General features: G+C 35.7%; 2 protein-coding genes across 3 annotated transcripts; both read right to left on the bottom strand.

The window, feature by feature from the left end:
• LOC124435119 (protein ALP1-like) lies at window positions 1–1122 on the bottom strand. The gene has a single exon (XM_046985067.1). It carries the CDS (start codon window positions 1120–1122, stop codon window positions 1–3), a length of 1122 nt encoding a protein of 373 aa, XP_046841023.1.
• Window positions 1123–3192: 2070 nt separating this feature from the next.
• Window positions 3193–8547, bottom strand: LOC124433671 (protein ALP1-like). 2 transcript variants are annotated; one of them, XM_046983447.1, is made up of 6 exons: window positions 8091–8547; window positions 7596–7651; window positions 4472–6237; window positions 4096–4334; window positions 3675–3879; window positions 3193–3453 (listed from the first exon to the last, which is right to left on the bottom strand). In XM_046983447.1, the coding sequence occupies exons 3-6, from the start codon at window positions 4516–4518 to the stop codon at window positions 3378–3380; spliced, it is 567 nt and encodes a 188-aa protein (XP_046839403.1). In that variant the 5' UTR covers window positions 4519–6237; window positions 7596–7651; window positions 8091–8547; the 3' UTR covers window positions 3193–3377. The 2 variants fall into 2 exon arrangements, with proteins under 2 accessions (XP_046839403.1, XP_046839404.1); XM_046983448.1 differs by lacking the exons at window positions 7596–7651; window positions 8091–8547 and adding an exon at window positions 6401–7588.
• Window positions 8548–13606: the final 5059 nt, after the last annotated feature.

Below are 13606 nucleotides of genomic sequence, written 5' to 3'. Positions count from 1 at the left end.
TCAATCCACTGTTTCATCTAATACAAGTCTGTCAAACGCACAGGGTCGTGATGTTACAATCATGTCTTGCCATGGCACAGAACCTATTGTTGAGTTGAAATAATTTCTAAAACAGTCTCTGATATTTTTTGATTGTATTGAATAGTTATTGGATCCAAGATGTGTTACATCCTGAATTCCGCCATTATTGACATTCTCCCTTCTCCACCCACCTAGTCTAAGTGAACCATTGCAGTCACGGTCAATAAAGTCAGATGGACAATATGGATTACTTAGAATACACCTGTCAGCCATAAGGTAGTTATGAAGAGCCACAACTGCCTTTGTAGCTTGCACTGCAACGTCAACATCTGCCGTAATTGCTCGTCTGAAAAGTCTGAATCGTGAGGTGGCAATGCCAAAGGCATTTTCTACAATTCTTCTTGCACGGGAGAATCTGTAATTTGCAATTCTCTCGGGGATCTGGATCTCTCCCCTAGGATAGGGTTTCATTAAATAATTTTTAAAAGGGAAAGCATCGTCTCCAACAAACACATATGGTACACTAATATTGGTCCAAGGTAGCAGTCTTGGGGGTGGAAGGTTTAATTTGTTCTGTTCCATAGCAATACCAAGTTGGCTACTTGAAAAAACGCTACCGTCACTTAGACGTCCATAGTCGCCTACATCAACTATCGTAAATTGAAATTTTGCATTCACAACTGCCATCAGGACAACACTGTGGAACTTCTTGTAGTTAAAAAACATAGATCCTGCTCGTGAAGGACACTGGATAATGATATGCTTACCGTCAATCGCTCCGATGCAGTTCGGGAAATTCCACCTTCTCTCAAAGTCTTGACTTATATCTAGCCATTCTTTAGACGAACTCGGAACAGATAAAAAAACATTTTCTGCCATAACATTCCACAAAGCTTTACAAGTCTCCCTTATAATTCGTCCCACAACAGTATCACTTAAACGGTAACTTGCTGCAATAGTTCTAAAGGTGTCTCCTGTGACCAAATATCTTAAAGTGACGCAAAGCCTTTCTGCAGGTCCAATAGCTTCTCTTCTTGCATGCCAGCGTGTTATTTTTGGTGCAACTAAGGTCAGTAATTCTTCAAACTTGAAAGGAGTCATATGAAACAAACGAAAAAAAATTCTTTGTCATATAACATAGCTTCTTGAACTAGAGTATGGTATTCTCCTTTTTCTTTCCTTTTTTGTAATATACTCCTTACCCAAAATCTTTTCTTGTATTTTTGTTTTCTTAATCTTCGCCTTAAAAGAATTAGCAGAAAACGTCGTCGTCGATTATTCAGATACGCCATGTTTTGCTCAAATTTACCGCCATCTCTGGCGAAAATAATGGAAATAAAATCCAGCGGGAGCCAACGCTCTCAAAAACAGATTTCGCCCGCGCGGGCGAAGCGACCGTAATGGAAAACCGCCTTTCGTCGCGCGTCTAAAACTACCGCTTTGCGTGGTTACTAAGCTAGTAGCATAGTCGCGTCAGCTAGTCGCTTTGAAAGTTCAACATGTTGAACTTTTGACATTGGTCGCTTCAGTCTCCTTACACTGATTGGCCAATAGATACATTTTAACTTCCTAAATGCATATCATATTTCCTGTCATAAGCATCATAAGAAATATACCTTGGAAAACGAAGGCAATATATAGTGAATTCACACTGGAATCTTTCAGTTTTTATATGACTTATCAAATAGGGACAATAGGAGCTACAAACTGGAACCCTAATGCACAACCTAAATGCACAGAATAAGATTACCCACAATATACGCGTAATGGACTATGATCATATTGGCGTGTTTTAACTGGCTTGTTCTCTTTTCTCAACATAGTAGTTTGTACTGAGTAAATATTCATATATTCGTAGCTATAATAAAGGCCAAAATAAAAAGTTTAAGTGATATCTGTGTTTGTAACAAACTAAAATCACCGCCATTTTCAATAGACGCCACGGTAAAAGTCGCGATGGTCGCTGCATGTGTGTTTCTAGCGTTCAAGCGACTGAAGCGACTGCCCAGTGTGTTTCAGCCTTTACTATTGCCTAATAATATCAGACTTTGTACTCAAACATGGCGGAGTGGCAAGAGGTTTTGATAAATCTGATGCGAGAAAAAACAACTTTGTATGATAAAAGTCACCCGGATTATAAAGACTCGAGGAACAAGAAAAGAAATCACTGGCAAGATGTTTTGAATGAATTTAATAAAATTACGGACTTGGCGTGGGATAGTGAGTATTATTGATAGTCCGCCGACACACGTTTTATATCAAATCATGTATTTCCATTATTTTTTAAACATTTTACAGTTGACACTATCATGAAAAAGTGGGCTAATCTGCGTGATTCATTCATGCAGTACAAAAGGCAGTACGATCTGGAAAATCACCGAATTGAAAATGGTGGCGACACTTTGATTGGTATTTGGATTTTAACAAAAAAAGATGATTTGCTATTTGTTTAATATCATTTCAATTTTTTAATTATACATGAAAGTTTATTTAATTTGTTAACTATAGCACGTCATCTAATCTACATAGACGAACAAATGCGCCTTCTCCAGTCAATAATTTTTATGTATTAAATATTCCAATAACTTTTCCTGCGATTACATCAGCTCAGTCATCAAACGAACCATCTACATCATCATCTCTTGTAAACTCACCCAGTTCATCCTCACCCATATCTTCACCGTCACCATCAGTAACAACACCAACTTCAACATCTCCAACACTTGCACGAAAAACCAAGAAAGCATGCAAGAGGAAAAGCTCCATGGATTATGATGAGATGCTTAAGTCCATTGACCAGCAATTGAATCATGACGAAGATGATGCCCATTTTTTCTGTATGGGGATTGCAACCCGATTAAGGAAGCAATCCCACTATCAAATGAGCATTCCCAAGAGAGAAACTGAAGCTGCAGTGTTCAATGCTGAGTATTTTACTCCTAGAGAACCAAGCTACTCTAATCCTTTTTCATCGCAGTCAACTTTTTTTCAAATTTTGCCCCAAACAATGCAACAAAACTTCCTGCCCACCAGCATTGCTCAACCTTCAAACAATAATGAACAAAGTGATTATTCTTCAACTGATTTATCTTAACCATCTGTCGTTAGTGATTCTTTAAAATATATATATATAATAATTCATCAATGTGTTAAGACACAAACAAAAAAAGATGGTTTTTAAAGGTTCAAGTTTATTTTGACAAAAATTCATTACAAGGAAAAGTGTTCAGCGTTGATCTATGTAAGCCCATTGCCACTCAACTGAACCATGCTCACTAACAAAATACTCAGTAAAGTGCTGACGTACAGAAATTGCTTCAGCTGTCGAATTTCTGCCTGTCAGCCTTACAGCACTTTCAAGCTCTGCATTGGATTGCCTTCGCCAGAATCCATTGCACAGATGCCCATCCGGAGCTATGGAATCTGCAAATCCTGGAGGTGTATAAGATGGATCACTAACAGTTCATAACATGTTGTGCAAAACACATATTGCTTCAACTAATGCTGCCTTTTAGGGTTCAACAATTATTGTTCTGAACAATAACCGCCATCGCTGAGCAAGGATACTTAAAATTTATCAATAGAGTACACCATAATTTAATTTTTGAAGTAAATTCATTCAATCGTATAAAAATAACTGTGATTTGTGATACCTATCAAATGAGTTTTCAATAACCCGGCGTGCACGAGACAAACGATAATTGAAAATCCGTTTAGCATTGCAAACACGTTGCTTGCCAGGATATGGTCGTAACAAGTTAGGCTTTAGTGGAAATGCTTCATCTCCAACTAAAACAAATGGCATGGGTTTCCCAGTGTCATTAGGTAGACAGACCGGTGTTGGAAGATTTATCTGTCCTAGAAAAGATGAAAACATGTTAATATTTTATGCAAGCTTGCCAGTGCAAGATTGGTGTGCCAATAAATTGGAATGAATTTCCAATTTTACTAGAACCATTCATCTTCATTTAATAACACAAATCTTAAGTTAGCAAAATGATATTATTTGACGTTTATCTCTTCTTATTATTCAAAGAAACATAATGTAAAAGCACAATACTTGGAATGACATACCTAATAAAAAAGCTTTTCCAAATTCTGAAGCTTCAAATGTGCCACCATCACTCTGACTACCAGCTTGACCGATATCTACCAAGGTGAATTTGTAGTTTGCATCACAAACAGCTAAGAGAACTATGCTTTCCCTTTGCTCATAGTTGTGAAATTCTGATCCACTGTGTTTTGGCTTCTGGATAGATACATGCTTCCCATCGATGCTTCCAATACAATTTGGAGCATTCCACCTTTCAAAACTATAGTGTACACAAATTATATACCCATGTCATATTTTATTTTATATAGCATAGTTTGAATGTAATTAGTTAGATTTTTGGAGGGCCACTGGCTTACCAAATTAACTAAATTAACATTCCACACGTGAAGCACTTACCCTTTAGCAATTTCTTTCCATTCTTCTGGTCCACTTGGGGCCTTCATATACCTTGGTGTCTATTTTCATTGTTCGGCTCTCGTAATTCTTTAATGAAGTTGTTAAATAGTCCAAGACAATCACGTCGTTTATTAATTGGATAGATCCAGTATCGACGTTTGCTCTTGCTTGTTTTCAACTTTAAAGCAGTTACTTTTTCTTAAGAAGAAGTAATCTTTTTCTTTTAGAGATCGCCCTTTTTTCTAATCCTTCAAAAATGCCGCTTGCTTATTGCCCAAAAAAGTTTTGGCTTTGCAAGCATCCTTGTAATTTTTCGTCGTGTCTGGCATGCATTTCGTGCACGAATTTTCGTTTCGTTTTCGTTTTCGTCAATATACACGATAGTGGCCCAGGCTTAACTCCAGATTTGAGAGGGAAACAAGACAATTTTTACATCATTAAAACGGAAGTGTAGTGACAGTTCTATGCTGGCTTTAAGCCCATTATTTAAGTTCTGGTTGGCATGCTTTAATTAGTAAAAGTCGTTTTCTAATTCAGTTTGTGTTGGAGTAAAGTATTTTGTAGTTGTTATAGATAGATGTTTGATTACGACTTTTCCCTCCCATCCAATTCGCACTTCTGCACTAAATTCCGTTAAAATGATGTAACGCACTTATAACTAAAGCCTCAGTAATCAGTTACCTTATAGTCTGAACCACCACCTCAATCTTTAGTCAACCTTAGAACAGTTTTTCCAGAGTCTCAACAACATTTTGCTATCAATCCCACATCATCAAATGATAAAGGTTTTACCATTATAGTCTCTTGCAGTTCTGCCCGCCCTTAGTTCGCGTTTGCTTTGGTTGTTCTCAGTCATTAAAGCTAGGAGGTAATATAGCCAGTCCCTCCTCACGATCTTACGATAATATCCAGAATGCAAAGAAATTATTGCAATGCTCTTACTGGAGAAGTAAGAAGTAAAATAGGAAACGTATATTCCCATGCAAACTTAGATTGTGTCAGGATGAAACAACCTATTTTATGCCCCAAGTTACGACAATGCCGACAAATATTTTACAACACCTTGGGCAAGAGCATTTACAATTTCTTCGGCGTTTAGGATTTAGTATCTACAAAGTGCACTCACTATTTTAGTACCTACGTTTGCAATCGTTTGCACAGATACATGAAACAACAAAGCTATCTTCATTTAAAGCACATACGCCAATCATTTTTGTTATAACTTTTTATCAACTGAGACAATGATATTTGTCATCAAAGTTTGAATCACTCTTCATTACCAAAGCAAATATGTCGACGAGCATGAATATCGTTTCAGAAAAAATAATGTCAGCACTATTATAAAGCTACAGAAATCATTTGTAAATACCTTTTTTCATATGAAAATACGACGTTCTTATTCTTGTGAAAAGTCAAGTTAAGAGTTAAGTTGGTTGTTGAAGCCTTATATATGCACATGCTAAATTACTTATTCTGTATGCTAGTTTTATAATTTTTACTAATGAAAAATTTACTAAATTTTATAATTTTTATTAATGTTCACAAAAAGAATAAATAATGAAAATAACTCATCAATATTCGCTAATTTTATTCCGCGTTTTATCTCCAATTCCGCGTTTCATCCTCAATTCCGCGTTTTATCCCCAATTCCGCGTTTTATCCCCAATTCTGCGTTTTATCCACAATTCCGCGTTTTATCCCCATTCCGTTCCGCATTCTGGATCCGCATTGCGCTTCCGCATTTTGTCATAACCCGTCTATGTGCACTACAAATATTTAATAGAGTTTATCCGAGCACTTATTGGATTTGAAAGTCATAATGCACAATGTCTATTGGGACAAGTTATTGTACTCAGTATCCATAATTTATTGAGTAAGTCAAAAATGAGGAGGGAAAAGAGAGATTGGAGTTTTTGAGTAAATACGAACCTTCGTTTATTGCGTATTTATGAAAGACACTTGAACATTTATACAGGAGCTGACCGCGAACTCCCATTGTTTTTGCTACAAATGGCTACATTATAGAATTTTCAATGGCAATCGACTGTTTTCCAACGGCTATTTTTTGTTTCAGTGTTAGCTTTAATAGAAAAAATTTTTTTGAAAAATAGTTTTTGCAAGATCATTAGGGACAGGTAATAGTAATCTCCATATTATAGCTAGTTAAAAACTATTAACTTTAAGGATGGGATTTCAACCCCACTCTTATTCAACTAACTCCTGATCTAGACTGCTTTAAAGCACTGCCTAACACAAAGTACATCAGTCCCAGAATATAAGACCTTAACTTCTGTATCTATCAGGATGTGTTGTCCCAAAACTGGAATCACATTTGATACTCTGTCATGCAAATAAGTTTTACAACTACTATGCAGACCTAATGTAGCACAGTTACATCTCAACCAAATAGCCCACAATGTTGGGTGACAAAATTAATGAATATTATATACAATATTGATGTTTAACTGATTTATTAAGGATTTCCATTGATCTTCTCAGTGATATTGCTCAGAATTTTACTTAGTTTATACCAATGAAATTAGTGACTTATTACAGTGAGTATTTTCATTAAATATACAACAATGGTAATTTCAAATAATGTAAGCCTCATAATTCAACAATTATAGAGTATAAAATAAGTTTAAACATCTCACTTAAATAGTGAAATTACCACATAATAGGCATAGTGGGCTTATTTTTAATTGAGTTAAGCACTTGAATGATTCAAATGATAAATTAACTGACTGTTCAAACTCAATTGACTGTTCAAACTTCCATTTGCTTTACAGACAGACAAATTTCAACTTTTCTCATAAAATATAATAGTATAGGCAACATCTTGCAAAACACAACAAAAAATTATCAGACCTGTTTATTGACCAGTGTTCTGTATTGATGGATTGACTATTGATACGTAGGTTGCAAATGTTTTGCATGTTAAACCGAAAGACATTGACTCAAAAAATAGTAGCATATGGTCATATGTTCATTTACAAAGTCTTGCAATATCTTAATATGATTTTAGGACACAAAAAAATTCTTGAAAGGAAAAACTATTGTGAATTGCGCAATGACAAAAGTATTTCCATTTACAACACAATTTAGTAAGCAAAACCATATTTACCTGACGATACAGATTTTTGACAGCAATTCTTAAGTTATTATTAGAAGCCATTCATCCTATGTAATCAAAATGAGAGCAATAGAAGGAATGATATCATAACATGAAATATGTTAAGAAAATGTAATTGCAAAGCATTTAGCCTTTACTCCTCATGTTAATATTCGCATTGACTTGTTTGTAGTCATAAGTTGAAACTGTTGAATTGTCAAAATTCGTGATGAAGATTAAAAGATGTACAAGGTGCTAGTGAACAAATATAGTACAACAAACTGAAACACAAAGAGAAATAAATTATTCCTTAAAATATTTTTTGAAGACAAAACGTTCAGCGTACTTATATCACCTTTGTTTGAAGATAATGGGATTATTTACGGAAATCTACAGCTGATGTGTCGTTCATATTATAATTAAATGACAACTTAGAAAATGCTTTCTTGAAATAAAATAAACAGGACGTTAGCAGATTGAATTAAAACATACACAGTCAATAATTACCTGCGTTGCCAGCTATAATATTGAAAAATCCCAAGAAAACACTGAGTGAACTCCCAATGCAAAATATTTCAAGACTTTTTATTTATTAAAAACTCAATTTTTATTATCAATGGCATTATGATTTGAACAATAGCTGACGAAGCATCAGTGCTTCCACTTAAATAAAACAAGATTTCTCATTTCATCCTCCCTTATTACAGGAAAGTATTTCTCCAACTAATTAATGCCCAATTTCCTTGTATTTGCTGTACATAGGCTTTGTCGTGAACACACTGATAAATACTAGGGAGTAAACATGAGTCAAATTTTCTTCTTCGGGTGAGCCTGCCGTTTTTGATGATTTCAATGCAGATGTACGAAACTTGCATGAATCTATTCATAATTCTTTCATCCAAGATGAAATTCCTACCGCATAGCACGAGCACCCCAACTTTGGACAAGCGAATCTCAAAATACAAACATGTTAATCCATATAAGAAATCTTTAATTCGTCTATGCATAGGTAATAAATCGTTAAAATTACGGCTCCTTTTAAATAATGCAGCTGCAACAGTTGATTGTTTCGAGTTGTCTCATGTTATTAGTTTGTAAGTTTTTGTTAGGTTTCCTGACGATGTTACATTATGGGTGGATATTGATGTTGAACTATTTTCGACTATATTCAGTGGAATATTTCGGTATTCAGAACAATATAAGTAAAGAAGATAAATATCGGGATCATAAAAATCTCAATTAAATTGCGTGAAAGTTACACGTCAAATATCAAATCTATCAAATTAATGATGTCATGAAGCAAAATTTGCGCTTTGCAAATCAATTTTATGATTATGTGAGCTTCGTGTATCTATAAAGAAATGAAAACAGCATTACGACCACCGCTTACACCAATAAAAATGAAATTTCTACAAAGTTTTGATACTCAACGTAAAGGTACTCAGGCAAACCCTTTAAATATTTTGGAACCAGGCAGAAAGAGACTAACGTCATTAAAGGCTGAGCGCATAATTCGTGTGTCAGAAGAAAGCATCAAGAACGTACAAATTGTTTTAACATTGTCGCAGGTAACTGCTAGTGTTTTTGAAAGTCAACGAAAAGAGGAAGCGAAACTGATTAAATTCCAAAATCACTGATTATTGATAAAATAAGCCTGTTTTCCACTTAATGATTCTTTTTGCAAAACTTTGTCCTTTAGCTATGTTAACAGGTGCAAATGAAACTACTTATTAGTTTCGCGCAGAGAAACAAGCTCAAACCAATAAGTAGTACAAAATTAATCACATGTCCTCATTTGTGTATATGAAAGTAAAGTGCCTGCAATAAGCATAGGCAGCGCAATAAATCATTTAAATTGTATAAACAAACGATAACTCTCCCATTTCATCGTAACAGACCGTGCACCGCCAACTTTGTATTAATTGATTATATATACATAATCAATTAATTCATACCGTGTTGACGGTGCGTCCCTTGACATGATGGAGGATAATTACACGGAATCAATACAACAGCAGTTTAATACACGCCATCTTACAGAGTAGCGGAAGAGAAGCACATGGAATAATTAATCAGAATTTACATAGTAGTCCAGGAAGTTTGAGATCGGACTCCAACATACCGTACCGAAGAAAATACTGTATTTCAGCCATTTACTGGCTTACACTCATCGCAAATCCGCACACAAATCAATCGCCTTTGCCGCGCTGCTTTCCCACACTGTGAAATACGATTCTTCTTTCGATCCACCAAACGCCTCTCCAGCCTGTTTCCTTTTAAGGGCCAAGTGCCCAAAACTCTGAAATCAAATTTTGTGTATTCTTTTAAGTGTCGATGCTGCTCCACATCGTACGTGGGTCAAACCACCCGCCACCTACACACTCCAATTTCAGAGCATTTGGGCATTACCCCTTTCACTGGTAAACCTTCTAAACATCCCTGTCATTCCTCTATACTATCACACTATAAATCCACAGGACATACAGCCACCTTCGAGAATTTTAATGCTCAAACTCACAAGAACTTCTTATTCACGAAAGCCTCTTAATCAACAAAATGAAACCATCTCTTAACGTCCAAGGAAACTCCATTGTCCTATATTTTCTTTAATCTAATTTCGTCCGTCCTCATGTCTGTATACTTTGTGATTGTGTGTGTTTTGTTTGTTTTTTGTTTCTTTCGTGTTTCTACTTAGCCCACGTTATATTATCTTATCCAATATTTACTAACACGTTTTCATCCCACCATGTAATTTAATATTATGTAAATAGCTATTATATATATATCCACACTCGAATTTCAGAGCATTTAGGCATCACCCCTTTGACTGGTAAACCTTCTAAACATCCCTGTCATTCCTCCATACTTTTACACTATAAATCCACAGGACACACCACCACCTTCGAGGATTTTAAAATACTTTCTTCATGCTCAGACTCGCAAGAAGTTTTTACTCACGAAAGTCTCTTAATCAACAAAATGAAACCATCTCTTAACGTCCAAGGAAATTCCATTGTCCTTCAGCTGCTTTAATCTAATTTCGTCCGTCCTCATGTCTGTATAATTTATGATTGTGTGTGTTTTTTGTTTCTTTCGTGATTTCTACTCATCCCACGTCATACCATCTTATGCCATATTTACTTTCACGTTTTCATCCCACCATGTAATTTATTATTATGTAAATAGCTATTAGAAATACATCCCTCTATACTAGTAATTTGATACTGTCTGATGATGTCTTGAGAGTCAAGACGAAACGCTACGCTTCTAAATAAATATTTCTTTTTATACGTTATTTTTGTATTGAAAGGCTCTTTTAAAAGCACTTTGCTGGGCTTTAATATTTATATCAAGAATTCGCTTCCCACCTGGTATATCCCTGGTCACAATCAATTATTCATAGGATAAACGGTTTATATATATATAAAGTGTATTACAATGTAACAATACAAGTTTCTCCGGATTCTTATAAAATTATTTTATTAATCTTTCGAGTTGGTGCTTCGAGCCCTCATCAGATTTATATAGGAAATTATTTACAATTGTTTTTAAGTTGTAGGCGTTTAGAGCGTCTAATTGGATTAGCGGGTGGATTAATATGATTAGATGGTAAGACCCCATTGGTGTGCCTGAAATTTGTCTGTAGTATGAGTTTTGGAAGGAGAATTCTGTGGGAGGCAAAGGCTAGGATGTCATTTTTGTCTAATTATGTTAATGCTTTCCAAGTTTTGTCGTTTGTTCACAACTAAAGAAAAAGGACTAAAAAACTACAAACAACATCAACATTAACAAAACAACAGCTAAACTTCCTCCACAAATGTAAACAATAATGAATTCTACCAAACAGCATCAACTAACAACCACCATTAAAAACAAATTACGCTCAACAAATCGCACAATCAAACGGCCGCCATATGTTAAACGTCCTCATATCAGATGCCCACAGCCGCTTACGAATCTACCAACATAAGCTACAAGAACATCGAGAAATAGTAACAATGGCGTCCGTTTTTTATTAGTAAAGGAGTAGCTTTGATATTTATATTTAAACTTCGCTTTTTGCCCGGTATATCCCTGGTCACATTGCTTTAAAGTCTTACGTGACTTCTTTGTGAACTGACCAATGATGAAGTAGAATTTAAAAATTAAACAAGGCTTACCTGTAAGGTGAAGTTTGATTAGAATTCTACGAGTCATTGGTCAGGAACAAAGAAGTCATATTCCCAACCATGCGACATGTATTGAAGCTATGCATCCCTCCCTATTATTATTGTATGAGTTGTGTTCACTCACAACAAAAGTCCTTTAAAAACTGAATGCTTTGATTTCCCACGCTCTATCTCACGTGACTTCTTTGTTCCTGACCAATAACTCGTAGAATTCAAATCAAACTTCACCTTACGGGTAAGCTTTGTTTAATTTTTAAAATTCGTGTTATGACATAGCCAAACAAAATACAAACGAACTACTCACAAACGACAAAACTTGGCAAGCTTCAACATAGCTAGTCAAAAATGACATCCTAGCCTTACTTAACCTTTGTCTCTCAACTGAATTCTCCTTCCAAACCTCATAGTACAGACAAATTTCAGGCGCACCAATGGAAGCACTACTATCCACTTTCTTCGCAGAAGCTGTCACGCAACACCTCAAAACACAATCAGTCACCAACAATACAAACATCATATTAAAGTAAATGGTTTGAATCCGAGAGTATCGTTACATGTTTTGTAAATGTAGATCGTCCAGATTGTTATAGTCCTGAGAAGGACTGTTTTTGTTGTTGTTGACTGACGTTTGGACAACCTTAGCGGTAGTCATCTTCAGAGTCAAATGAGGAGTAAACTTCAGGTTAGCTGTATTTGTTATCTAGCTCTTACGTCATTGCATTGTGTGTACAGGAAATGACTTACTTCCAGTACAAAGGTACACACTACAAACAACTACATGGAACAGCAATGGACTCACCCGTTCTTGTTGTAGTTGCTGAAATTGTAATGCAATCTATAGAGGATTGGGTGCTCACAACTTACAAACATTCACTACGTTTATGGTTCGCTACGTTGATGACACGACCACAGCACTACATGCAGACAAGATTGATGACTTCCATACTCACATCAACAAACAGAACAGCCACAAACAATTTATGAAAGATGTCGAAGAAAACGAAACTCTTCCTTTTCTCGACTGTTTGGTAAAACATGACAATCAAAAACTAGGAACAACAGCTTATCGCAAGCCAACACATACTGACCGACTACTAGACCAATCATCTTACAGCCCTACATGACACAAAGCCACCACAATCAGAACATTAACAAGACGTGCACAAATCATATGTGATTCACTGGACGTTCTACACAACGAAAACAACTATCTCAAACGTGTTTTCGACAAAAACAACTATAACTCTGACTTTATCAAACGCAACACTTACAAACCCAACGAACCCAACGAAACAAACAACTTAGTGACAACAGAAACGATGCCTTACATCAAAGGTACGTCTGATACTATCTCGCGTATCTTACGACCATACAACATACGTGCCGCATATAAACCAATCACAAAGTTACGGCAAGTACTAACAAACATAAAGAACTAAGAGCAACCAACCGAACGACAAGGTGCAGTTTACAAAATAAACTGATCCGACTGCCACGCCTCCTATATCGGGGAAACTGGCAGGAAGTTAAACATAAGACTTACTGAACACAAACGAGCTACTAAGAAACAAGACAAAACTAATCACATTGCCGAACATCACCGAATCACAAAGCACAACATTGACTGGGACTCGGAAAAATGCATTACTTACAGCACAGACTATAGACAACGGCTTACATTAGAAAGTTGTTATACCAACTTGGAACAAACCCCCCTGAACAGATCATAGCAATTACCGTCACCTTACAAACGACTTATTCACAATACAAACAAACGATCAACTAAAAACATTAAACTTCACACTAATTCACAATGACACTACACAATTGACACCCAAACATTACAAATAAAAA

Source organism: Xenia sp. Carnegie-2017, unplaced genomic scaffold (genome assembly GCF_021976095.1).
Source record: "Xenia sp. Carnegie-2017 unplaced genomic scaffold, XeniaSp_v1 HiC_scaffold_14, whole genome shotgun sequence".
Lineage (NCBI taxonomy): Eukaryota > Metazoa > Cnidaria > Anthozoa > Malacalcyonacea > Xeniidae > Xenia > Xenia sp. Carnegie-2017.
This window is presented reverse-complemented; position numbering and strand designations above follow the sequence as displayed.

Bases quoted from the DNA above. Each gene is read 5' to 3' on its own strand.
- LOC124435119 (XM_046985067.1), bottom strand. From the start codon at position 1,122: ATGACTCCTTTCAAGTTTGAAGAATTACTGACCTTAGTTGCACCAAAA.
- LOC124433671 (XM_046983447.1), bottom strand. From the start codon at position 4,518: ATGAAGGCCCCAAGTGGACCAGAAGAATGGAAAGAAATTGCTAAAGG. The intron at 3,880-4,095 runs GTATGTCATTCC...CATCTTTTCTAG, and splicing joins TGGAAAAGCTTTTTTATTAG to GACAGATAAATCTTCCAACA. The intron at 3,454-3,674 runs GTATCACAAATC...ATACACCTCCAG, and splicing joins ATTGAAAACTCATTTGATAG to GATTTGCAGATTCCATAGCT.